General features: G+C 47.5%; 2 protein-coding genes across 4 annotated transcripts; both read right to left on the bottom strand.

The window, feature by feature from the left end:
* Nucleotides 1–264: 264 nt before the first annotated feature.
* LOC114784200 (heat shock protein beta-1-like) lies at nt 265–2,156 on the bottom strand. The gene is made up of 3 exons (XM_028969423.1): nt 1,735–2,156; nt 1,370–1,433; nt 265–796 (listed from the first exon to the last, which is right to left on the bottom strand). The coding sequence occupies exons 1-3, from the start codon at nt 2,105–2,107 to the stop codon at nt 646–648; spliced, it is 588 nt and encodes a 195-aa protein (XP_028825256.1). The 5' UTR covers nt 2,108–2,156; the 3' UTR covers nt 265–645.
* Nucleotides 2,157–2,820: 664 nt separating this feature from the next.
* On the bottom strand, nt 2,821–25,267 carry LOC114784199 (serine/arginine repetitive matrix protein 3-like). Of its 3 annotated transcripts, none has more exons than XM_028969420.1 (13): nt 25,056–25,267; nt 17,263–17,355; nt 16,420–16,518; nt 16,214–16,294; nt 15,755–15,823; nt 11,500–11,550; nt 11,267–11,371; nt 10,827–10,983; nt 6,359–6,558; nt 5,039–5,284; nt 4,810–4,935; nt 4,598–4,654; nt 2,821–3,785 (listed from the first exon to the last, which is right to left on the bottom strand). In XM_028969420.1, the coding sequence occupies exons 1-13, from the start codon at nt 25,256–25,258 to the stop codon at nt 3,608–3,610; spliced, it is 1,665 nt and encodes a 554-aa protein (XP_028825253.1). In that variant the 5' UTR covers nt 25,259–25,267; the 3' UTR covers nt 2,821–3,607. The 3 variants fall into 3 exon arrangements, with proteins under 3 accessions (XP_028825253.1, XP_028825254.1, XP_028825255.1); XM_028969421.1 differs by having other exon boundaries at nt 10,827–10,968; XM_028969422.1 differs by lacking the exon at nt 4,598–4,654.
* Nucleotides 25,268–25,483: the final 216 nt, after the last annotated feature.

The raw sequence follows: 25,483 nt of genomic DNA, 5'->3' as shown, positions 1-25,483 counted from the left end.
ATTGCAATTTTACACATTTTAAATTCTCAATATCTCAGTGTAGATCTTCTCATGATTATTAATCATGCATGCGCACTGAATTGAACAGAAATGAACAGCTGCAGTTATATGAAATAAATCCTTAAAACATGGGCATGACCCCGTGACCTTCGGGAACGGTTAATTATCAACCTTTGGGTTATATTTGTGGTAAACCTGTACAGTAACATCTCTCATGTCTAGTACACGTCTCCTGGCTCAAGACAGAAACCACAAAAAGCTCTATTCATGTGACAGACAAAAGGGGTTTAATGTTCATTTCCACAAGTTTCCACATTATACAAAATACAAAAAAAGGCGTGGCCGAGCAGGATCTAACGAAATGGTTTTGTGGAGCATTAGTGGCCCTGAAAAGCAGCAGAACATGTACAAAGGCAGCGGTAATCAGCCAAGCAAGCATCTCTCTCTCGCTCCCTCTGTCTCTCTCTCTCTCTCCCTCTCTCTGTCTCTCTCTCTCTCTGTTTACTGCGGGTGGGAGGGCGAGCTGGAGGCTGCGTTTGTCCGGCGCATAGCGCCACCTATCGCTCGGCCTGCTGATGTGAGGAGTGTAACGTGTGTGTGAGTGTGAAGGCTCTGCTGTGAGGAGGAGGAGGGGTGAACGCCTCTTCACTTCTTCTCAACGCTGCTCTCCTTGTGGACCGGGATGGGGATCTCGGGGCCCGTCAGGGCCGGCTTGGGCAGCGGGGCCTCCACCGTCAGCACCCCCTCGGGGGACAGGCAGGACGTGACTTTCTCAGCGTCGGCACCGGGGGGCAGCCTAGAGAAGCGATAAAAAAAAAAACGGCGTCACTTATCCACACGAGAATCGGAATAGTTGTCTCCACGGCGCTCCGATCAAGTCCGACTGGGAAGTGCTGGCTTTAAAAAGTCCTTCTTTCACAGTATTTCTGTTGGAACGTCAGAAGCACCACCATGAGATGGGATGGGAGTGGCCTGGTAGGAAACACACTCGCCTATGAACCAGAAGACCCAGGTTCAAACCCCACTTACTACCATCGTGTCCCTGAGCAGGACATTTAACCCTGAGTGTCTCCAGGGGGGGACTGTCCCTGTGACGCTCTGGATAAGGGCGTCCAGTAAGATCCCAAAATCCCCCCACGTTCCACTTTTTAAAACGTGTATTTGGAGTGATGAGCTCAGGCTTCCCGGGGGAGTTGTGGCCTGGTCTCCGTTGTCCACCAGGAATGTGCGTGTGGGAGCGTAACGCCGCTGTGACAGTTCGCCACGGAGAATGTCATCGAGATGACAGATATCTACCCACACCGATATCGAGCGGCTGCGAATCAACCGCGTTTATCCAGAGGACGAATTGAGGTCAGAGGTCACTTACGTGTACTTCCTGGTGAAGCACCTGGAAATGTAGCCGTGTTCGTCTTTTCTCTCCTCGTGTTTGCCTGCGGGACAACAACGTCCAAGTTACTTTCACCGCTACAGCATAATATAATACATGACCAACATGTGACCCGTCTGATGATAAATGACATCAGCAACATGGGCTCATCGCCATTACTCGCCAAGTTCCTCCAAACTCGTTAATGAGAAGAACGTGTGGAATGAATCGTTGGTGAGAAGCGGACCTGACTGAGACCTTCAGGACTCTTTATCGGAGTTCTGCTGCTCTTGTTCTGGCACGTGACAGTTTCCCGGACACGGACAGTTACAGCGAGGAGGAGGAAAGGAGCGGCGCTCACTCACCGGTGATCTCCAGCACGCCATCCTTGGTCTTCACCACCAGCTCCTCCGGGGCGAAGTGGTTGACGTCCAGGCTGACCTTCCAGGAGTCCTGGGTCTGCTTGACCTCGGACACGCCGCTGCTGAGCTGCCGGGACAGGGCCCTGGCGTAGGCCGGGTGCTGGGGCACCATCAGCGGGCCGGCCAGGTCGGGGACGGGGGGCAGGCCGTGGCGGATGTAGCCGGGCCAGTGGCTGCCGGGGAAGGCCGGCACCTCCTCGGGGAAGGAGGGCATGCCGAAGGCCTGGTCGAAGATCCGGCTGCCCTGGTACCAGTCCCGGAACGGGTCCCAGCTGGGGGTGCGCAGGAAGGCGAAGGGCACGCGTCTCTCTGCCATGTCTGCGTGTTCCCGAGTGTTCTGGCGGCCCCGCCCCCCCTCGGCGGCTTTTATAAGCCCTCCCTCCGCGGCCCCTCCTCCGCCAGACGTTTATAGAAGTGACTAGAAGGTCTATTCAGGGCAGACGAGGCACTAGAATGGAATTCAACTCTAGAAGCTGCGGGTTCATTTCGGAATACCCCAGTCGAGTTCGCTGTGAGTGGATCATCATCACCAACCCGCCTTCATCTACAGCTTGGTGTCCAAAACCCTCCCAGCAGCACGTGGACATACGGTTTTTACATTTACATTTTACATTTACAGCATTTATCAGACGCCCTTATCCAGAGCGACTTACAATCAGTAGTTACAGGGACAGTCCCCCCCCGGAGACACTCAGGGTTAAGTGTCTTGCTCAAGGACACAATGGTAGTAAGTGGGATTTGAACCTGGGTCTTCTGGTTCATAGGCGAGTGTGTTAACCACTAGGCTATTACCACCCTTTTTACGCTGTTACAATGCTGCATTATGACGGAAACGTGATTATTAAACAGGAAATGGACTTCTAGGAAGTTTGTGTGTTTCGCCATGTCCCTCCACCCCTGCATTCCTCTCCTCCACCCCACCAGCCTGACCATATTAATCCCCAGAATGAGATCTTTCAGCGCAGAGCTGAGCCTGCGGCGCCCTCACCTGGTCAAAAGCGGCGTTGCACAAAACACACCGGCTCTCACTTGCCATTGCAATATATTTTATTGTTCCATGACCATCGTAATAATAATAATTAGTACAACTAGAACTACTGACTTGTATACAGTTCGCAGGGGCGGCGCTGATTTGACGGGTTTTTTGGGGGGCAGGAAGACTGCGGGGTTTCTCGTTCCCTGATTGCAGCTCGTCCGAGTTGTTCTCCTGGCGGTTCCTGGTCTACAGACGGGTGCAGTTCTGACACAGGAGCTCCACCGCGGAAACGGTCACCACCTTACACGGCTGCGATGTGACCCTCTCCTCATCAGGCAATAAAAAGTGTCGTATCGTAATAAATAACCAATAAATAAACAAATACGGAAATAAATAACACATAATAAATAACCAATAAACACAAGTTAATGGACGTGGCCGGGCCCCGCCCCCCCAGGAGTCCATGCACGTCTCTGCGGCAGGAACCATTCGTGGGTGGTGTGGAGAAGCGGGGGGAGGGGCACGGGGGACGCCACGCCCACTCTGGGTGCCGCCAGGCGCAGGAAATACGCTAGAAATAAAGTGAAATTTACAGTGCATAGTTTTACAGCCAGAAGCCCCAGGCCCCCTGGCGCGTCCACGATGCGGCGGTTCCAGTCCACCGCTCCACCATCCTGGTCTTTGTTCTCGCTCGCTCGCTCGCGTTGATCTTTTTTTGGTCGTCTCCGCTCGGTGGAAGTATTCCGGGGGGGGGAAAGTGCTTCTTCTCTCTGCGGTTTTTGTTCCCGGGTTCAAGTCATGACTCTTACCAAAAAGAAGGGCCGAGGCGGGCGGCGGCCCTCAGAAGCCCGGGCTCTCGTAGCTGCTGTGGCTGTAGTAGCTGTGGGCGGGGCTGCGGCTGTAGCTGCTGTAGCTGTCGTAGCTGCGGCTGCGGCTGCGGCCGGAGCTGCCGCGGCCGCTGGCCGAGCTGGAAGAGGACGGACTGGGACGGTAGTACGGGATGGGCCGCTTGCGGGCGCTGCGGAGGAGAACAGAGCGTCGGTCAGGCCGGGGTGAGAGCCAGGGCCCCCCAGGACTTCACCGGCAAAATCCTGATGGGATCTGACCACCTGGGCCTCGGTACCGGAGATTATCGGTCGCGACCGTAGCGGGTGGTTGGAATTGTGGTTGTGACGCAGGAGGAACGCCGGCCTCGTTAGTAGCTGTACCGACACACACACACACACACGCGCGTAAACCAGGTTACCGTGAGTTGTAGAGCCGCCGTGCCGCCGGTTAGTAAAGCGTTAGGCAGTGAGGGGCGGATCCCAGAGATCCCTGCTGCCGGGGACGCGCAGCGCGGTCAGGGAGGAATAAAATGGTCCTTTCTGAATGGAAGTAAACCGCTTGATGATGATTACAATTCTGATTGGCTGGTACGTTTAATCACCGCCTCTGTAACCATAGAGACCCGCCACAAAAGCAGTAGGTCCGGATCTAGGAAGGGTCCATTTTTTTCCATATCCATACACTTTTTTTTCATGTGAAAATTGCATGAGTGGGATTCAAACTAAGAATATGGCTACGAAGATTTATCGATGTATTTGAATGTATTGATATCTAATCATTAAAAGGATAATGATGCGCGTGGACTCGTGGCCTCCGTGACAGCGCTGGCGTCCCGCCACCCGGTAGAGCTGGAGTGCGTCAGTCAGAAAACGAGAGAGAGAGAGGCGGGGCGAGAGGCTGTTAGTCAAAGAGAGAGGCGGGGCAGGTACTCAGGGGACGCCGCCCGTGCGCTAACCGCCTCGCGGAGGACCCAGGAGAGTCCTGCCGCATGGCAACAGTTACCGTGGTAACCCCGCCTGCGGCGCCGCAGCATCCCGCCGTCGCCTGTCTTCGGGGCACCTTCAATGCAAGAGTGAGAGAGAACCTGAAACACAGGAACTGGCATGGGTCCCGCGCTCCGGGGCGGCTGTAGAGGAAGAACGTCCCGCAGCCGCCGCGCCTACAGAACGCCGCGCAGGACGAGGACGCAGGACGCGGGAACCTCCCCATCCTACCTGGTTATCCTCCTGGCCTCCATGAAACTGGGGGAGTCCCGCCTCCTCTTGCGGATCGGGGAGTAGCTCCGCGACCGCCGGCGCACCCGTCCCTCCGCGTCCGAGGGGTGGGGGCTGTCCTTCTCCCTGCCCACGCACGCAAAACACCATACGGAAAACGTCAAAAATCTCTCCGAATTTCCTTTCCGTATTAGTCTAGAGGAAAGAAGGATATTTTGGGGCGGCGTACCGGGACGCCATCTGCCTGCCGTGGGGCGACTTGGCCTTGCTGGGGTCGCGCTCTCTGGAGTTGGAGTGGGAGGAGGACCGGTCGCTGCTCCACGAGCTGCTGCGCGGCCGGACGCCGCCCCGCGACCTGCCCTTCTTCCTGCCGGAGGCGTGCCGGTGCCGACCTGGAGACGCCGACGAGCTCCGGTGCCGCGCCTGGCCCCGCCCGCGGTGGTGGTGCCTCTTTGACGAGTGAGCGCCTCTGGCCCTGGCGCGGGAACATTCAGACACATCTTACATCCCAGTCAAGGTGCACGTTCTAGGCAGGACTGGAAATCTGAATCGAAGCGTAAGTACTGTTACAGATAAAATCTGCCGAGGTGCCACTGAGCAGAGCACCGTCCCCACACTCTGCTCCCCGGACGCCTGTCATGGCTGCCCACTGCTCACTCAGGGTGATGGGTTAAATGCAGAGGACAAATTTCACCGTGTCCTGTGCTGCTATGTATCACAAGTGACAATCACTACACTTTCAAAATAATAGTGGAACTGGTAGTACTGGTTTTACAAAAAGTACAAAGCAGTCTTCTCTGAAATAACATTTACATTACAGTACATTTCTGGCATTTACCAGGCGTCTTTATAGAGACAGTCCCCCCCTGGAGACACTCAGGTTTAAACCTGGGTTTAAACCCACCACTCAGGTTTAAACCCACCAGGCTACTATCGACCCATTTCCAGAATTATCGATAAATCAACTAAACCGAACAGCAGATGCACATAGAAAAACAAGACCGCACCTCACAAATCAAGTCGACATTGTGACACAACAATGTGATATTTAACCCGGATACTTACTGTGAGGCGCAGGGTGCCTCATTCTCAGCCATCTTTCCTTTCGTGAGTTTAATGAAAGACGCCCAATCTGGCAACACTGCCAGCAATGAATAAGCACCCAATCTGGCAACACTGCCAGCACATGGTCAACTGAATAAAACATTTTTTCCTTTTCATAATTTGTGCTGCATTTAATATCTTTCTTTCTCCAAAAATTCTGACGGTAAATGACTCCCGTTTTCTCCCAAAAACCTGCTATTGGTTGGTCTGTAATCGGATACCTTTCTGCCATGCCATGCAAAGGTTTGACTATTAGTTAAATTTGTACTCAATAACAAAATGTGACTGTAAAAGTAGATTACTCACTTAAATTTGTACTTAAGTACACGTAAAATTACAGACTTAAAAATATACTTATAAAAGTAGCAGTTCATCACAGTATCATGAGTAGGTGATATATAAAAGCATGTGAAACCCCATCAAAGTCCTGAGCCGCATGTCTCACTTTTTCTGGTGCGCGCTTTTGCCTTTGGCTGGTGGGTTGTGCTGCGAGTGGGCGGAGTCGCTGCTGTGGGCCCTCCCCTCGGCTTGGTGCCGCCCCCTGCGCTTCCCGGACGACTCGGCGGAGGGCCGCTGCCTCTGGTCCCCGTGCGGGAGCTCACTGCCCTGGGCTTGTGCGAGCAGAGCTCCTGGTGAGGAGAACTTCTGCAGAAGGAAATAAAAGAGAACCAAAAGAACGAAAGAAACAGAAAAATAAAGAGCAAAGTGAGAAAGGGCCTTAGCAGGTCGTCGTCATAGTGAGGGAGCGCTACGGTGTATCTTTTTTTTCTCAAAAAACGACAACAGAAAAAGAAGATAAACAGCTAGAAAGGAAAAGGTTCTAGGTTGTCTCAGTATGGCTTATAGACAGTCCTCTATGGTGCAGCGCATGCAATACTTGGCATGCAAAACCATAATGAGTTGAAGAAAAAGAAAATCCCCAAAGAAACGATATCGTAAGAAGAGGAAGAAAGAGAAACGATGAAAAACTGTGAGAGAAAAGAAGAGAGGCAGGAGAGAGGAGACAGAGACGTTACAGAAAAAAGCAGAGGAGGACTTCTTCAGTTTTAGAAAATGGCTAAAACACAAAAGTGAAATCAAACTTAGGAATAAAAAAAAAAAAAAAAAAAAAACGAAAAAGAAAAAAGGACAACTCGACAGAACATCACAGAAATGGAAGGAACAAAATAAAGATTCACAATAATAAAATCAGTCGAATCAGAAAACAAATTCCATTTACTCAAGAGTAACTTTCTGTTTGTGGATCTTTTTTTTTTTTTTTTTTTTTTTGCCCTGCAGACAATTGCTGAGATGTGAACAGCGACCCATTTCCTCTGACTGTTACTGGTTAATCTCATAACTCCCTTTCGGTTAACATCCACTTACCAATAAAGTGGTATTCCCTCCTTTAGTAGGTAAGGTATGAAGAAAAGGGAAAAGTGGGGCAACATAAGTGCATCATTAGAGTCACAAAATGCAAGAGAAAAAGACACAAAACTCTTCCCTGGCTGTGAATCATGAGACAAATGCATGGAAATCAAACTGAAGAGAGAAACCAAAGGAAACGTACAATGTGTAGAGGAACGCGCTTTATTCCCAGGTAGGTGATGATCCATTGGACAACGTTTTTTCTATTGATCTGTTCTTTTGTCCTAAGCGCATACATTTTCATATATACCATAGTTTTATACATGCTATGCAGCAATTCTTCTTATTAGTAGTACTTTGGAGTTTACTTGTAGCAAATATCGCTAACTTAAAGTTTTGCTCACATTTTAATTTACATTTACTTTTATCCCAATGATATTGCGCAAAGCTATAAAAATGCGAATGATTTCTGTTACGGAAATGATCTAAAATTGTACCACTTTACTGTGATTTTGTAGAATTAAATCAGATAGGTGATAATAACAGCGTGCATACTCCAGTTAATACGTGAACACGTTTCCGACAACGGTGGCGTTTCTCGCTGGATACGGATAATTTATCTGGGGACGTTGCCAGAGACGTAACGACATCCAACCGCTAAACGCAGGAGCACTAAAGAAGATTGGCACGAGCCCTGGTGCAGATGACAACATGGCCTTCGTGAACAGAACTGAACATGAATCGGAAAGGAAATAAACATAGAATAATAATAAATGGATAAATGAACCATTTCACCAAGAAACAGAAAGATGCAGCACAGACATGGAAGCATTCTACCGAAAACAGAAGAGACGTGGACAAGGACATGAGCCGTAGAGGAGGGTAGTGCGCTGGACATTTCAGTATGAGCTGAGGAGGAGGAGTTAAAATCAAAGGATAAAAGACTCAAGGAGTTGAACATTTTTCAGAATCTTTTCTTAACAACTGAAACTGTTTTAGGCTTTTAAATGAAAAAAAAAAAAGTAAAAAAAAAAAAGAACGAGAGAAACATAGAAGTCAAGCTAGGGTGCTCGTCACATTCTCATCTGAATAAAGACCACGTGCGTAGGCAGAGGATTACCTACCTTCCATTTCAACCAGAGACACGTATGCAAGATCAACAGAAACAAGGAAAGGAGGAAACAAGGGAAAAAAAAAACAAAAAACAAAAGGAGAAAGGAGAAAGGAAAGTTCTCCGCAGCGGAATGGGAAAAAGACAATGAATTCTTTTAGTATCAGCGCCAGGCACCGCTCCTCACACTGAGGAGGTGGGGAACAGACCAACAAACAGAACTGAGGCAAGAAATGAAGGAAGAGCCCACAAACGAAGACGAGAAGAGAGAGAAGAGAAGAGACGTCTAGAGCTACGTGACGCGCCGCCGTGTTTTTCCGCTCTGATAAATGCAGCCACCACAGTACCAGGGCAGGGGGGGTGAATTAAAAAATAAATCAGATGGGGTGGATGGAGGGGGCGGGGCATGCAGATGATGGAGGTGGAGGGGTGGAAGTGACACACGAACACGACACGGATGGGATGGGCGGTGTAGGGTGGCGCCGCTAGGGTGGGGCACGTTTAAAAGGGACCCCGGTGGCCTGACGCCTCGCCATGCAGCCACGTGTACAGGCGAGTGGCATGTGGTCATCTCTACAGGCCGTCCCTTCGGGTCCAAATATCTACAGTCCCTTTAATGTCACTAAAATGTGGCACGTTGTCCTATCTAAACGGTGACACTGTACTTTAAACAACCAGACAGACACAAGACAAACTGAAACAAAAGAGGACATAAGAAAAGGCATAGATTGACCTTAAGGTGTCCCAACAAACATGTCTGAACACCGTGCTACAGGTGCAGGCCTGGAGGTCCTACGTCTCCTGAATATCAAGAAGCCACCTGCCGGGACGGAAAGTCCCTGCCTTACTGCGTCCCACATAGAGAGGTGAGAGTAAGCATCGGGCGGGGGGACAGTCGGACAGAAGTGACACTGCCACCCAGAGGCAACATGCAGGTCAAGATGAGCGAGTTCAGAAGGGCGGCACCTGTGACAGATCTGGAGGAAGGGGGGTGCTACAGCATCACTGTGCAGAACATGTGCGTTGAAGACAGCTGAATTGACAAGAAGAACTGATAATTGACATACCCATTTAACCTACGTGGTCCACTTCCAAAGAACATGAGTGCTTTTCACACAAACAAGACAGAAAAGTTTGGGTTTTTAATTCGCGGGAAGTCAGCAGTCAAACCAACAGGGGTGGTGGGGTCAAATAAAAGAGTGACGGATGGGGCATGCAGTCGAGAAAACAGAGAGAGAGAGAGAGAGAGAGAGGAGAGAGAGAGACAGCAGTTCAGACCTCCTCGAACGCATGCAATGTGAGCAGACGCCACGCGCTGGCCGTTAGACCATCATCCTCACGAAGAGGCCTGTAAACTCCAAAACCAATAACAGCAGGTAGACAGAAAGACCGGTGCCGGTATCTGCTACACAAGCGTCCCTGAAAGAGAATTAATTTGCGTCTGTCGCCGGTCCAGATGCCCCACGACAGTTCTAAAATAACATGGAAACGTGTAATGCGATGTACGGTGCCTAGAAAACAATAGGCACCGTACATAAACCAGAGTCGGCTTTAGGCAGCACAGCCGCCATTTTTAATCGATCTGATGCGGAGTGTAAAAACAGACTTCATAACTTCTCTATTTGCTATTGTGATGGAGCATTCAGCTTTGAGAGCAGATGGAAGCGGTACGATTATTTGAACAAGCGAGGCCTACACGTATTAAATGTAATTCATGTACATAAAACGGAAGTGTGAGGCTGCAGAATCCCACCCGACAGTGAAAACACCGTTTTTTCATGTCAATTAATAATGCACCACTGACTTGGTTATTGGTAAAGAGTGCGATGCCAATTCTATCTCTTCTAATAGTAGTGTGGCAACACCACGTACCTGGTCACTTATTAAAATAAACCCTCCTACGAGAGCGGGCATGTGGCAGGAAAGGGAGCGACGAGCCACCACGACAAAGCGAGGAAGAAAAACGTGTCTTATCGTTTTATATTATATATTATATATATATTTTTTGTTTTAATGACATCTTTCCTGTCGATTGTGGTCCTCAAACCCAACCCAACCTGCTATGGCGAGGTGTTTCTTTTTTTTTAAAACCTACCGTCAATGCTAAACAGCGCTGTAGCATTTAAAAAGAAGAAATGAAATGGCCATATGATCATATATGATCAGCTGTCAGACTGCCGGTGGTGAAATTCTGAAAGGTTTGTCATGCCCTCTGGCTTCCTGTGCAACAGTCGAGGCATAAAAGCAGAAGAGAGCGCCCACGGGGTGTTTATTTTAGTTAAAGAGGGGACCCCCCTACCCACAAGGAACAGTCTGAGAGAAAAACAGTCAAACAGACAACAGATCAAATAAAAGAAGTCAACCCACACTGATATGGCTGGACTGGGGGAGAGGGGGAGGTGCGGAGGAGACCGTTGTGGAGGGCGTGGTGGGCGGAGCAGAGGAGACTACGTACATTGTGCACTTTCTCTCCGTCCTGGTGGCCGCGCACGTGGTCCTTGCCGTTGCGGGCGCGGTCGCCGTGGTTTCCGTTCTGCCACGCCGAGGAGTCGTCCGCGGCTGGGGCGGGGCCGGGACTTCCATCAGACGCGTCCATCCTGTGGCGGGCGGGCCTGGCATCACACACACGACTGCGTCATCGGCGTGTGTGTGTGACGCGCTGGTGTGTGTGTGTGGTGCTCGTACATTTACGGCATTTACCAGACGCCCTTATCCAGAGCGACTTACAATCAGTAGTTACAGGGACAGTCCCCCCCTGGAGACACTCAGAGTTAAGTGTCCTGCTCAGGGACACGATGGTAGTAAGTGGGGTTTGAACCTGGGTCTTCTGGTTCACAGGCGAGTGTGTTACACGCTAGGCCACTACACCCCGCGTACTGAGGTACGTGTGTGTACCTGCCAGGGGATCCGTTCAGGCTTCCAGCAGAGGAGACCGAAGCACTGCGTGAGCTGCAGCTCCATCGTCTGTGGGAACTCCTGCTCGGAGAGTCAGCTGGAGACCTGAGCGGTATAAACAATGGCGTACAATTACGTGTGCAGATGTGCAGCCCTTCCGCGTTCATTATCCGTTTCCGCTGATTTGCACATACACGCGCCTAGAAGCCGTGTTTAGAATAATAAATTCTCACCTTTTCCTCTGTTTGTTCTTGTCTTTGTGTTTGTTCTTTAAGCTCCCAGACCTGGTAAAAAACACAATTTTAAGTCAGTAGGGGGCTTGAAGTAAAGCTTCAGGTCATATGTATTTCGGCAGCTGAGAGGTCGACGCGGGCGCGGCTGGACGCGTTGCCATGACAACAGGCCGTCTTTGCAGACTCCGAAGTCTCACCGGCACCTCCTCTTTCCCTGGGAGTCGGAGGCAGACCTGCCGGAGACATCAGGAGTCGCTGCTTCACCGCGATCCCACGAACTCTTACCGTTGGAGAAGCAACGAGACGCTCTGAGCAAGAATAACGAATGCTCCCCAACGTTAAAACTCGGGGCCGCGGAAATTAACCTCACAATCGATGCATCGCCATGCAAACACGCAGAACATAATCGATTATATCATAATGATGGTGATTTTCTGGAGGCGTGGGTTGCATCGTGATGATTTGATCATCGAGGCACGGACAATCGTAACCGAATCGAATCGTGAGACCAGTGAGGGTTCACACCTCTGGTTAGAAGTGAAGAACTTCACTCATCTGGTTGCAATGGTGGATTCATGAACAGTTGATGTGCTGGAAGCAGGAAAAAGTGTCGTCACTTTACTGACAAGATTATGATGGTAGACAGAACATCTCCAACACAGCAGATGAGGTGTTCCTGACATGCAGTGGTTAGTAGTGGTCCAAAAAAGGACAACCGGTGAACCCACAAGCCCGACCCCAATCAAAACCTCTTGCATTAGGTACAAGAACGTCTGAGGTGGATCATGACAGGGTAAAAGAAGGTACCCTGGTCTGATGGATCATGTTTCATCTGAACCCTTGGGAAGAATAGGCAGTGCAATGTTCTGGTCAATGTTCTGCTCGGAATCCTTGGATCATGTATTCATCTTGATGTTTCTTTGACATGTACCACCTACCTAAACATTGCCGACCACGTACACCCTTCCATGGATACGGCACTTGTGGATAAAAGGATGCTCCGCCCTTCCACACTATAGAAGCTGTTTAGGAGTGGCTTTGAGGAACATTAGATGAAGCTGTTGAAAATTCCCAAAATCTGATGGAGAATCTGTGGGGTGCTGTGCTGGAGGATCAAGTCCGATCCACGCAGCCACCGACTCGCAACTCCCAGGATCTGCCACTGACGGCTTGTGGACTCCAAGAGAGCTTGTGGGAATGAATTCACAAGGTCAAGAGCAAGACTGTGGTGCAAAGCAAGAAAAGTCACGTCACACAAAAGACACAGCGCCGGTTCAGAAAGGTTCGGCTCTCACAGAGGCAGCAGGGTTATTATTAACATATATAAAAAAAATTCTAGATTCAACATTTAAATCCCAGGCTCTTTCTGTTTATTACAGAGTGGGCCACATGGTGGCACCGGTGGGTTCTCAAGCATGTAGATGTAGCGACTTCGTCCCTCTAGACTGTAATAACACCTAATCTAGACCACAATGGGGCGATAACACTCTGAATAGCAATGCAACTTACATTCCATAAACGCTCATCATGTAGATTTTTATGTAGATGAGTTTTTGTCATTCAAATGGTTTGTTTTCTGCTAGAGCAGTCCTGGCTTTCGAAATGCCTCAACTTGACCCTAATTTACTACTTTACCTTCCTCAGCCTGTTCCACGTCCAGCGAGACGCAGGCGATAACATGTAGGAACAGTCACTGAGGGATGCTGATCGCCTCGAACCAGCTCATCCAGACACCAGACACTCCACTGCAGATGCAGATCTGATCACATCCAGACACACGCTCGCTGTGTCTTCCACCCACGGGTCCATTATTTATTAAAGTAGACGCAGCCCTTCCTCAGTGACACGAGAGAGGAGGGGGACGAGTGAGGTGGGGCGAGGCGTGGCACTTATTTCAGCACTACTGAACATGAATTGCACAAGGTGTTCAGGTTATTAGAGAAATAAATTCGTACCCGAGGGACCGTGTTAGACCACAAGGGAGGAAACATGTCATCATGTCCCCAGCGTGTCCTCAGTCCTCCACTAGATCCATAAGTGGCGCATGCACTGAAGTACCTGCTCTTACACGTCTCACCCTGTACCACCATGATGAGCAATTTTTACTGAGATTTACTCCTCACACCTGCAGTATTTTCACTGCAAAAAAACCTTGGCAAATGTAACAGCCCTCCTGTCCCAGAGAATACGTGAAACGTTTTCATTTGCATTCATTAACTCGGTGGATGCTTTCATCCAAAACGTAATAAATAAAGGACCAGAGAGAAGGTTAGAGGCAGAATCGCAACACCCAGAAAGAGCCAGGACTGGATCAGAAACATACAAATGAACAATGGATGCTACAGAATACTCCGTTAATAAACTGATAGTTGATCACAAATCCTTATATATTATTATTTGTGCTTGTCCTTCAGATTAATTAAATTGATTTTTTTATGAAGTGCTTGTTGTGTTATAATTATAACATTTTATTATGGTTGTGCTAGGGTCATGTTATGATTGGTGTAAGGTTGTACTATGGTTGTGTTATAATTGGTGTAAGGTTGTACTTTAGCTGTGTTGTGATTGCTGTAAGGTTGTACTATGGTTGTGTTATAATTGGTGTAAAGTTGTATTATGGTTGTGTTATAAATGGTGTAAGGTTGTACTATAGCTGTGTTATGATTGGTGTAAGGTTGTACTATGGTTGTGTTATAATTGGTGTAAGTTGTATTATGGTTGTGTTATAAATGGTGTAAGGTTGTACTATAGCTGTGTTATGATTGGTGTAAGGTTGTACTATGATTGTGTTATAATTGGTGTAAAGTTTTACTATGGTTGTGTTATAATTGGTGTAAGGTTGTACTATAGCTGTGTTATGATTGGTGTAAGGTTGTACTATGGTTGTGTTATAATTGGTGTAAAGTTGTACTATGGTTGTGTTATAATTGGTGTAAGGTTGTACTATAGCTGTGTTATGATTGCTGTAAGGTTGTACTATGATTGTGTTATAATTGGTGTAAAGTTGTACTATGGTTGTGTTATAATTGGTGTAAGGATGAACTATAGCTGTGTTATGATTGGTGTAAGGTTGTGCTATGGTTGTGTTATAATTGGTGTAAGGTTGTACTTTAGCTGTGTTGTGATTGCTGTAAGGTTGTACTATGGTTGTGTTATAATTGGTGTAAAGTTGTACTATAGCTGTGTTATGATTGGTGTAAGGTTGTACTATGATTGTGTTATAATTGGTGTAAAGTTGTACTATGGTTGTGTTATAATTGGTGTAAAGTTGTACTATGGTTGTGTTATAATTGGTGTAAGGATGAACTATAGCTGTGTTATGATTGGTGTAAGGTTGTACTATGGTTGTGTTATAATTGGTGTAAAGTTGTACTCTGGTTGTGTTATAATTGGTCTAAGGATGTACTATAGTAGTGTTAAGTCTGGTGTAAGGTTGCACTATAGCTGTGTTATGATTGGTGTAAGGATGAACTATGGTTGTGTTATAATTGGTGTAAAGTTGTACTATGGTTGTGTTATGATTGGTGTAAGGATGTACTATAGTAGTGTTAAGACTGGTATAAGGTTGCACTATAGCTGTGTTATGATTGGTGTAAGGTTGTGCTAGGGTCGTGTTATGATTGATGTTAGGCTGTACTGTAGTTGTGTTATAATTGATGTAAAGTTGTACTATGGTTGTGTTATGATTGGTGTAAAGTTGTACTATGGTTGTGTTATAATTGGTGTAAAGTTGTATTATGGTTGTGTTATAAATGGTGTAAGGTTGTACTATAGTTGTGTTATAATTGGTGTAAGGTTGTACTATAGCTGTGTTGTGATTGGTGTAAGGATGTTCTATGGTTGTGTTATAATTGGTGTAAAGTTGTACTATGGTTGTGTTATAATTGGTGTAAAGTTGTATTATGGTTGTGTTATAAATGGTGTAAGGTTGTACTATAGTTGTATTAGGATTGGTGTAATGTTGTGCTATGATGGTGTTATAATTGGTGTAAGGATGTATTATAGTTGTTTTATGATTGGTGTAAGGTTGTGCTAGGGTCGTGTTATGATTGATGTTAGGATGTACTGTAGTTGTGTTATAATTGGTGTAATGTTGTACTATAGTTGTGTTATGATTGATGTTAGGATGTACTGTAGTTGTGTTATAATTGGTGTAATGTTGTACTATAGTTGTGTTATGATTGGTGTAAGCTCATGCTATGGTTGTGTTCATGATTATAACTGATGTGAGGTTGTGTTACAGTTCTGAACACACCTGTCTCTTTTGTGCTTCTTTCTGCTCTTCTTCTTCTTCTCTCTGCGGGGGTCAGGAGACCCCTCCACCCTGCAGGAGACACAGAGGAGAAAACGGAAGAGGACTGAATAAGGAGTAGCGCTTTGCCCGAACTCCTGCACCTGAGATCTGCAATGCTGAGCGACCCTTTTGTTTTCGTATGTCTTATTGTTCAGTTTGGTGCTCCCCTCTTGGTTCTCTTCTCTCCGTGTATGTCACCTTCTGTTATCTGAATATGTGTTTGTCTCTTGATCTATTTTTGTTCTGTTTTCCTCCTGCATTTTTTTTGTTGTTGCCTTCAGCTAAGACTCTGCCTTGTGCTTTTCCCGGTGTCGCTATCATCTGAGAGACTCATTATCTCACTCAGGCAAACCCTCTTACTGCGCACCAGCCATTTAAAGATTCTTATCTGCTCTGATCAGAAACATGTGAAGAGCTCACCGGCTCCTTCTCCGCCCGGATTTCCTTTTCTTCCTCTTCCTGGGACGGGGCGAGGGAGAGCTGCTTAACTTCCTCTTTGTTCTGTTTTAAAGCAGGGAATATAAAAAAAAAAGGCAAAAACAAAAAGTTACACTCTCTATTGCTCTGCGACACATCGGTATCACTATCTGTAACACAACTGCCACACGGCCATGAACACTATGCACCTATAGTCGTCGTCATAGTAACCGTCCTGCCAGTCACTCTCCTCCCCGTATCCATCTGCCAAGGCTGGGTCGTTCAGGTGATGGGGATCGAGGGCAACCCTGTGGACCCAAGGCACCAGACTGAGATGTCATTTCCACACATTATTCATGCATATCAAAGCATTTTAAATCACCTTTACATTTACAGCATTTACCAGGCGCCCTTATCCAGAGCGACTTACAATCAGTAGTTACAGGGACAGTCCCCCCTGGAGACACTCAGGGTTAAGTGTCTTGCTCAGGGACACAATGGTAGCAAGTGGGATTTGAACCTGGGTCTTCTGGTTCACAGGCGAGTGCGTTACCCGCTAGGCTACTACCACCCTAAATGTCTGAGGGTGACACTACGACTGAATCCTAGCAATAACAGGTCATATTCAATACAAATGGAAACATTTACACTGAAGCCCCTCCCACATAACTGTTCTCAAACCCTCCAATTAACATGTTACCGCCACCCATTAATACTTAAACCCCGCCCATTAACGTCCTGATTGGAACGTAAAAACGATTTCCGTGTTACAGCATGAATAAAATTCCATCTGCGAAAAAAGGTGTGCTGGTGCTGGACGATGAGACTATGCCGCGGAACCGCTGGCGGCTCGTTTATTAAGTCGGGGACTCCGGGCTGTGGCGGTGATGTACGGTTGCCGTGGTTTCGCTCGGGGCTGTGGCTGGGATTTAACCGGGGCCATTCGTCATCTGTAAAGCAGCCGGTCAGCCAGCCTCTCCACTCTAGGCACAGCTGTGTGTGTGTGTGTGTGTGTGTGTGTGTGTCTGTATGAAATTGTGTGTTCTACTTACGGTGTTAGTCCGTCTCTGGTGATCACCCCCTCCTTCTCCATCAGCATCTGCCGGAAAGTTCCGACTTTCTGCCTGATCTCCTCCTCGGAGTACCTGCACACAAACATGTACGAAACGGCCACAGAAATCTGCTTCAATTATGACTAATGGTTGAAAATGTACATGAATAAATGTGGCATCCGATCTTTTTTTTTGCGCCACGAAAAACGAGCGGGGGTGAAAGAGGCGGGGCCACGGCCGTGGAGACGCTGTGACTGTAACACCGAGTCACTGCCACGACCCCCCAAACACACACTTTTCGTCTCTCATGTGTCCACACAGTAACCGGGACGACCTCCTCATTTCAGCACACACGCCGATCACGAGTCGCGACTTCCTGTGTCCGCACAGGGCCACGCCCGTTTCTGGCAGTTTAGCGTAAACATGGGCACGGGCATCTTTTTCCGAGAGGCCGACACGGGAAGTGGCGAGCTGTGGCCTTTCACACATGGCGGGGAAGCGGAAGGTCCCTGCAGCGTCACGGGGACGAGGGACAGTTAATAAAATGACATCCGAGTCGATATTCATTCGGGCCCCCATTGATCGGAGACACTTAACGGGACTGACACGGTTGGGGCTGCCGGGGACTCGCCATGCGGGTAAACATCAACGTTTTCACATCGCAGAGGACCTGTTGCCTGTGAACATTACCCAGCATGCAAATGGGCCGGTCTGGACATTAAACAGACTGCAGAGACGAGATTAGCACGGTCTGGATGGGCTCAGAGTTGGCCGTCGAGCCCCAGTTTTTAGACACGTGCAGGGGAGGGTTCCAGAAGGTGTTTTGGCGTGGTTTCACTTGGGTTCTCGTCCTCTGTTTGTCTGGCGTGCCTGTGGGACGCCTTGTCCAATTGGCCTAATCGGAGACGTTCAGCCGTTTCACACACTATCAGCTCTTCTCCAGGAGGAGATTTGGCGGACCAGGGGGACCGCGGGGCCGTCGTCTTACTGAACCTACATATGCGCCAGCGTAGGGCGCTACTAGAAAGTGAAGGTGCAGTGATCGTCATTGTGAAACACTGCAGCGCAGCACACAGCATGACAGGCGCCCGGGGACCAGTGTGTGGGGACGGTGCTTTGCTCGGTGGCACCTCAGTTGCACCATGGCAGATCGAGATTGCAACCTTCTGATTACTGGGGTCCCTTCCTTAACTGCTAGGCCACCACTATTCAGTCTGGGTTTTCCTACGACTATTCATAACGGCTATTAATAAAGGTTATGCCGTGTATTAAAACAGTTGCATTGTTAAAGGTCCCCTATCATGAAAATGTGCTTTGGTGAGATGATTTAACATTAACGAGTTCCCCGAGCCTGTCTATGGTCCTGCAGTGGCTAGAAATGGTGATAGCTGTAAAGAGTGCTTTGGTCATTTTGTTCAGAGAGCAGCAGCTCAGACGGTCAGATCTGGAATTTGTCCCCTTATGTAGTCATTTACAGCATTTATCAGACGCCCTTATCCAGAGCGACTTACAATCAGTAGTTACAGGGACAGTCTCCCTGGAGCAATTTAGGGTTAAGTGTCTTGCTCAGGGACACAATGGTAGTCAGTGGGATTCGAACCCGGGTCTTCTGGTTCATTTAAAGCTACAGACGGTGAAACGGTGAAAATCTAGTCGTGGAACTGGATCAAAGTGTCTGAACTTCGGAAAGAGACGTCAGATACAGAATTAGGGGACCAACCAGACCAAAATAAAAAAAAAAATAGCATAACCTTTAATGCTACTTTTTTCAGACATAAATACCCCCAGAAATGTAGTACACAGGCTCCCTCACTTGGTGTAAGGGTGTTAATGGCTGTAACTATTTTAACGATAAACATTTACGTACAATTGTACTGCTTCTGTAATCTTTGTATTCTGCTGTGTGTACGAGTTCCACTGTATTGTATACTGCTGTTGTTTCGTACTGTTGTGCTTGAGGGACACCATTGACTGGAATAAAATTCATTCGCATACTCACACAAAAACGTGATTCGGATTCAGATTTTTGGTATTTATCTGCCCGCTGGTGGCTTATTTTGCTCACAAGTCACGATTACGAGAAACCTCTCCAAATGTCCGGAGAGAAAGAGGTGGTGATCGGAGAACATCGATCTTCTGCCCGGCGGAGTAAAGCCACTGACCCTCGCTTTAACAGCGAGGTCATGACTTCACGTGCGAGCGAGTCTGCAGCCATCAGCGGCTCACCCAGTTCACCTCGATGGGGGTTGTTAATGGATGGCGGTAACGACGACGTCAGAACATTCTGAAAGAGGCCTGATTTAAGTTGCTTCCTGATGAATCTCCTCTGCTGCTGGAATGGAACGACGTGGACAACTGTTTCTCACTCTTGAACCTTCTTGAGCGTGATGTACGAACTGGCGTCTTCTTGTAGGAGCGATTGGGTGCAGCTGGAAACACAGCGGGCACCGGTCTGCTTGACGGCGGGGCTCCAGCCTTGGACAGGTGTGCATGGCTGGAGCCCAATTATAAGGACCTGCTGAGCAGCCGACCCGGGACCATGCGTGGACCGTGCGACCATGGACAATTGCCACATGCTGGCGGGTTTCTTTTTGTTCTCCCCTTTTGTTTCGCCTGATTTTTGGCCCTCGTGCCTGTTTGGTTTGTGTTCTAATAAATTGTGTTTGCCAGTATGTCCCGCCTCGGCGCTTCATTCCCCCGTAAGCTCGCGGACGTGACAAAGACAGGTGAACTCAGTCCGGACATATGAATAACTTCGCAAAATTAACACAGAAAATTAACATAAGAAAAAAATAAAATCACATTTTAATAAAACTTCACGCTCCTTCGTGAAGACCAAACTGCAGCCGCTAACATGCTCGGGCTAACTAGCTGACAACACGTGCCCCCCAACTCATTTTGGGCCACCACAACCAATACAGCAACGTATTTACAATTTTACACATCAAACAAGAGCCCCTATTTACACCATGTAAATCAGAAAACTGATCCAACCACGTACCTCCCTCCAGACAGGTGACCTAATTTCTGACAGTTTAACCCCTTACCTCCACTACAAAACAGATTTTGGTAAAATAAAATTACACAACATATCTAAAAGGAAATGAAATACATTAATTCCCTGCTACACATAGGTTGATCACGAAACTATGTGAAGATGCGCCATAAGTAGGATGCACGACCACAGCTCTGACGATGAGGAACTTTATTATGGAGCTGGAAAACCGCATGACTGCAGTGGTCCGTCTAGACACTCCATTCTGACTGATTTTCTTTCTTTTTCTATTCTATATTCAAATATATATTCACACGTAATATATATTTGGTTGTCATTAGAACACAGACAGAGACGCTCCCCTGTGCCATTAAGACGTTCATTATGCCAATTTTCTCACATAAAAACACACACACACGCACCCACAGCGCATATTGAAACATAATTGCAATTAGAAACAGGCATAATTTCCCGTAAACGTGTTGAATAAATCATCAGTTTAATCAAAGCCAAACAAGCGTCTTGCGACTTACAAGTGTGACATCACGGGGGGGCGGGGCTTGTTTAGGAGGGATGAAAGGTTACAATTCAATGATAAATAAATAAAAAATCGTGTTCTACCAAATTCTACCAAATTTCCCTTAGACATACTACTATATAGAGCAGGATGAATATGGTTTCATTATATGGTTATTTCTATTTATTTGTATTTTGCTGTTTGAAAAGTGTGCGAAACTGATTAGGGTCAAGATGCTGACTCAGCCGCTCCCCTTCTGTCATCATGACCCCGCCCCGGCTGCCCCCCACACCAGACATATGGTCCCTTCCCATCACCTGGGTCCCTGGGGGCCCTGTAAACACCCAGCTGCTCCCCTCCACCCAACCCCATCCCGATAATCCCACTCGTCTGTTGCCGAGGTGGAGAGCCGTGGCAGGACAAGCAGGCTGCAAACTGCGTGGCGTGAGATTCTGATCTTTCCGGGCAACAACTCCCCTCAGCGAAACCTTTCAATTCAAATAGTCTCGCTACTGTTAACACCCACGGCGTCTGGAGTTTGGATTGATGACAAACTGGCAAGATTCGTCCTTTTCTCTCACAACAGGCTACGCAGCTCCTGGTCCAGGCAATGGTCATCTCTAAACTGGACTATTGTAACTCTCTCCTGGCTGGAGCCTCTGCGGTCACCATAAAACCCCTCCAGATGGTCCAAAACGTAGCAGCCCGCCTCATCTTCAATCAGCCGAAACACCCCCACGTCCCGCCTCTCCTCACCTCTCTCCACCGGCTCCCGGTAGCCGCTCGCATCGAGTTTAAATCCTTGATGCTGCCTACAGGGCCGTAAATGGAAGTTCTCCCTCTTACACCAACACACTACTAGCCAGATACACTCCTGCACGCCCGCTCAGATCTGCAAATGAAATGAGACTAAAAATCCCCTCTTCACGGGGTCTCCGGTCCCATTCGACTCTGTTCTCCTTTGTTGTCCCTGGCTGGTGGGACAACTTGGCTTCCAAACGGCTTCCATTCGACTAGCCGAGACGACCACCACCTTTAAGAAGCAGCTGAAAACCCACTTGTTCTAAAAGCATTTCAGACGAATCTAACACTAACACACACACTCACAAAAAAAAAAAAATGTTCCTCGTCCAGCACTTAACAAGTCCCGAGCATGTTCTATTCCTGACAAGTTCGGCCTTATCAGGGATCTTAGTTTTGTAACTCAAAATCTATAGAAACCGAACGAGAATTGCTGGTGTCGTCCTCTTGTAAGTCGCTTTGGATAAAAGCGTCTGCAAAGTAAAGTAAAGTAAAGTAAAGTAAAGTAAAGTAAAGTAAAGTAAAGTAAAGTGTTTACATTGAGGAGAAGGACTGATCACGAGCGTCAGTGGTGAGAATGAAAAAAAGCTGCAGATTCGCTTCTTTCTTGAACGCAGCTTGTGTATTTATCCGAGAAGCTACGCTGCTCCATTAAATGCAAGGCCACGCGCCTCGTCATTAATTAGCGTCACCGCTAGCTTTGTGCCTCCACTCCGAGCAAGTCTGAAAGGTTCCGAATGTGGCCGTGGGCGCGCCGAGGATAAGCGACAACAAATCCACCGTAGGCGCCGAGTCCCCGTGATGCGACGCTCGGGGACGAAAACATCCTAATGAAGAACGCCGTTGTTCTGTTCGGCCTTCGGTTTAAAAAAATGCAAACCAACCCACACTGGGAGCACAGGGCACGAGCAGACGGGTGCTGAAAAAGTGGTTGTGGGCGGGGCTTCACCTCGATCTCCAGAAAGGGTCACCGGCACACTCTCTTTCTTCGACTGCGAACAGTGATCATTAGATCATCCCGCATGTTGAGAAATGGCCATCATTAAGAGGCAGTGATGACTACATTTACATTTACGGCATTTATCCCTTATACATCTCGGTTGTAGTTTTTTCTTACATACAGTACAGGCCAAAAGTCTGGACACACCTTCTCATTCAATGTGTTTTCTTTATCTTCATGACCATTTACGTTGGTAGATTTTCACTGAAGGCATCAAAACTGTGAATGAACACATGTGGAGTTATGTACTTAACAAAAAGTGGAGACCTGGCCTCCACAGTCACTGGACCTGAACCCAATCCAGATGGTTTGGGGTGAGCTGGATCAACAAGTGCTACCACTGGGAACTCCTTCAAGACTGTTGGAGAAGCATTTCAGGTGACGACCTCTTGAAGCTCATTGAGAGAATGCCAAGAGTGTGCAAAGCAGTAATCAGAGCAAAGAAACTAGAATATAAAACATGTTTTCACTTATTTCACCTTTTTTTGTTAAGTACAGAACTCATTCATACAGGGAGTGCAGAATTATTAGGCAATTGAGTATTTTGTCCACATCATCCTCTTCATGCATGTTGTCTTACTCCAAGCTGTATAGGCTCGAAAGCCTACTACCAATTAAGCATATTAGGTGATGTGCATCTCTGTAATGAGAAGGGGTGTGGTCTAATGACATCAACACCCTATATCAGGTGTGCATAATTATTAGGCAACTTCCTTTCCTTTGGCAAAATGGGTCAAAAGAAGGACTTGACAGGCTCAGAAAAGTCAAAACTAGTGAGATATCGTGCAGAGGGATGCAGCACTCTTAAAATTGCAAAGCTTCTGAAGCGTGATCATCGAACAATCAAGCGTTTCATTCCAAATAGTCAACAGGGTCGCAAGAAGCGTGTGGAAAAACCAAGGCGCAAAATAACTGCCCATGAACTGAGAAAAGTCAAGCGTGCAGCTGCCAAGATGCCACTTGCCACCAGTTTGGCCATATTTCAGAGCTGCAACATCACTGGAGTGAGCATTGCACACCTGGTGCTTTTGGGCAGAGACATGGCCAAGGTAAGAAAGGCTGAAAGACGACCACCACTGAACAAGACACACAAGCTGAAACGTCAAGACTGGGCCAAGAAATATCTCAAGACTGATTTTTCTAAGGTTTTATGGACTGATGAAATGAGAGTGAGTCTTGATTGACCAGATGGATGGGCGCGTGGCTGGATTGGTAAAGGGCAGAGAGCTCCAGTCCGACTCAGACGCGTCCAAGTACTCCACAGCGTGGCTGGCAAGAAAGGGTATAAAAGAAGAAAAACTAATGACATGGCCTCCTTGTTCACCTGATCTGAACCCCATTGAAAACCTGTGGTCTATCATCAAATGTGAGATTTACAAGGAGGGAAAACAGTACACCTCTCTGAACAGTGTCTGGGAGGCTGTGGTTGCTGCTGCACGCAATGTTGATGGTGAACAGATCAAAACACTGACAGAATCCATGGATGGCAGTGATTTCGCTGATTTGTTTTTGTTTAGTTTTTGAATGTCAGAAATGTATATTTCTGGAGATGTGGAGACGTTATATTAGTTTCACTGGTAAAAATAAATAATTGAAATGGGTATATATTTGTTTTTGTTAAGCTGCCTAATAATTATGCACAGTAATAGTCACCTGCACACACAGATATCCCCCTAAAATAGCTAAAAATAAAAACAAACTAAAAACTTCTTCCAAATACATTCAGCTTTGATATTAATGAGTTTTTTTTGGGTTCGTTGAGAACATGGTTGTTCAATAATAAAATTATTCCTCAAAAATACAACTTACAGGGAGTGCAGAATACAAATTCTGCACTCCCTGTAGTGTTGATGCCTTCAGTGAGAATCTACCAACGTAAATGGTCACGAAAATAAAGAAAACACGTTGAATGAGAAGGTGTCCAAACCTTTGGCCTCTACTGTAACTGCCGTTTGAAAATACTCCAGGGGAAATTCATTCCATCACCGAGGGGCCAAGACGGAGAAGAGTCTAGACACATGTCTTCCTCGTACCTTTAGGTGTGGAGGGACAGGCGAGCAGTACAGGAGGGTCAGAGAGGGCGAGGTGCGGTGCGAGGTATGGTAGTATGAGGTAGGATGGTGAAACCCCATGTTTGGCTTTGTAGGCCAGCGTCAGTATTTTGAATCTGATGCGGGGAGCAGCTACTGGGATCTACAGCAATTACATGTACAGCATGTGTACGAGGTGCAGAAAAGCTGCCAGATGTTTGCTGTATTATGATATCACAATAATGCACCATGTGTGGGTGTAAAAATCCCACTCACAGGCATAAATTGAAAGTTCAGGGCCAAGTACATTCCCAAATGCAAAAATAAAAACCATCTTTTAAATTTTTGTGCATCACACTTTCTTATTACAAAATGTAGGAGTAAAATGATCCTTTCATGTGGATTTGTCACCACTCATTTCCCGCAGTTTTCCCCGTCTGTCAGACTCACCCCTGCTCCTCCATCATCTCCTGCAGCTCCATGCACTTGAGCTCCACCCTCCGCTTGCGCTCGTGGTCCAGGATCTCTCGCCGGGCCTTCTTCACCACAACTGGCTCCTCCGCGGCAGGCTCCTCGGCCGCGGGCGTCCCCGGCTGCGCGGGGAGGCCGTTGGTGCCGTCCTGGGGAGACGGAGCCTTCGCCCCATCGTACATGGCCACGGCGTGCTGAGCAAGGGCGAGAGAGAGAGAGAGGATTCTATTTTTAAACACTGTTGTGCTATTAACACACACACTCACTGGCACTGTATAACAGAGGCAAGAAGACCAGAAAAAAAACAGGAACAGCAAATACAATACATTCAATAAAAATCCATTATTAAATATGGAATTACTACGAATATTATAAGAAAGAAAAATACATAAGAGGGCAGAATCGAA

Source organism: Denticeps clupeoides, unplaced genomic scaffold, assembly GCF_900700375.1.
Source record: "Denticeps clupeoides unplaced genomic scaffold, fDenClu1.1, whole genome shotgun sequence".
NCBI classification, from domain to species: domain Eukaryota; kingdom Metazoa; phylum Chordata; class Actinopteri; order Clupeiformes; family Denticipitidae; genus Denticeps; species Denticeps clupeoides.
This window is presented reverse-complemented; position numbering and strand designations above follow the sequence as displayed.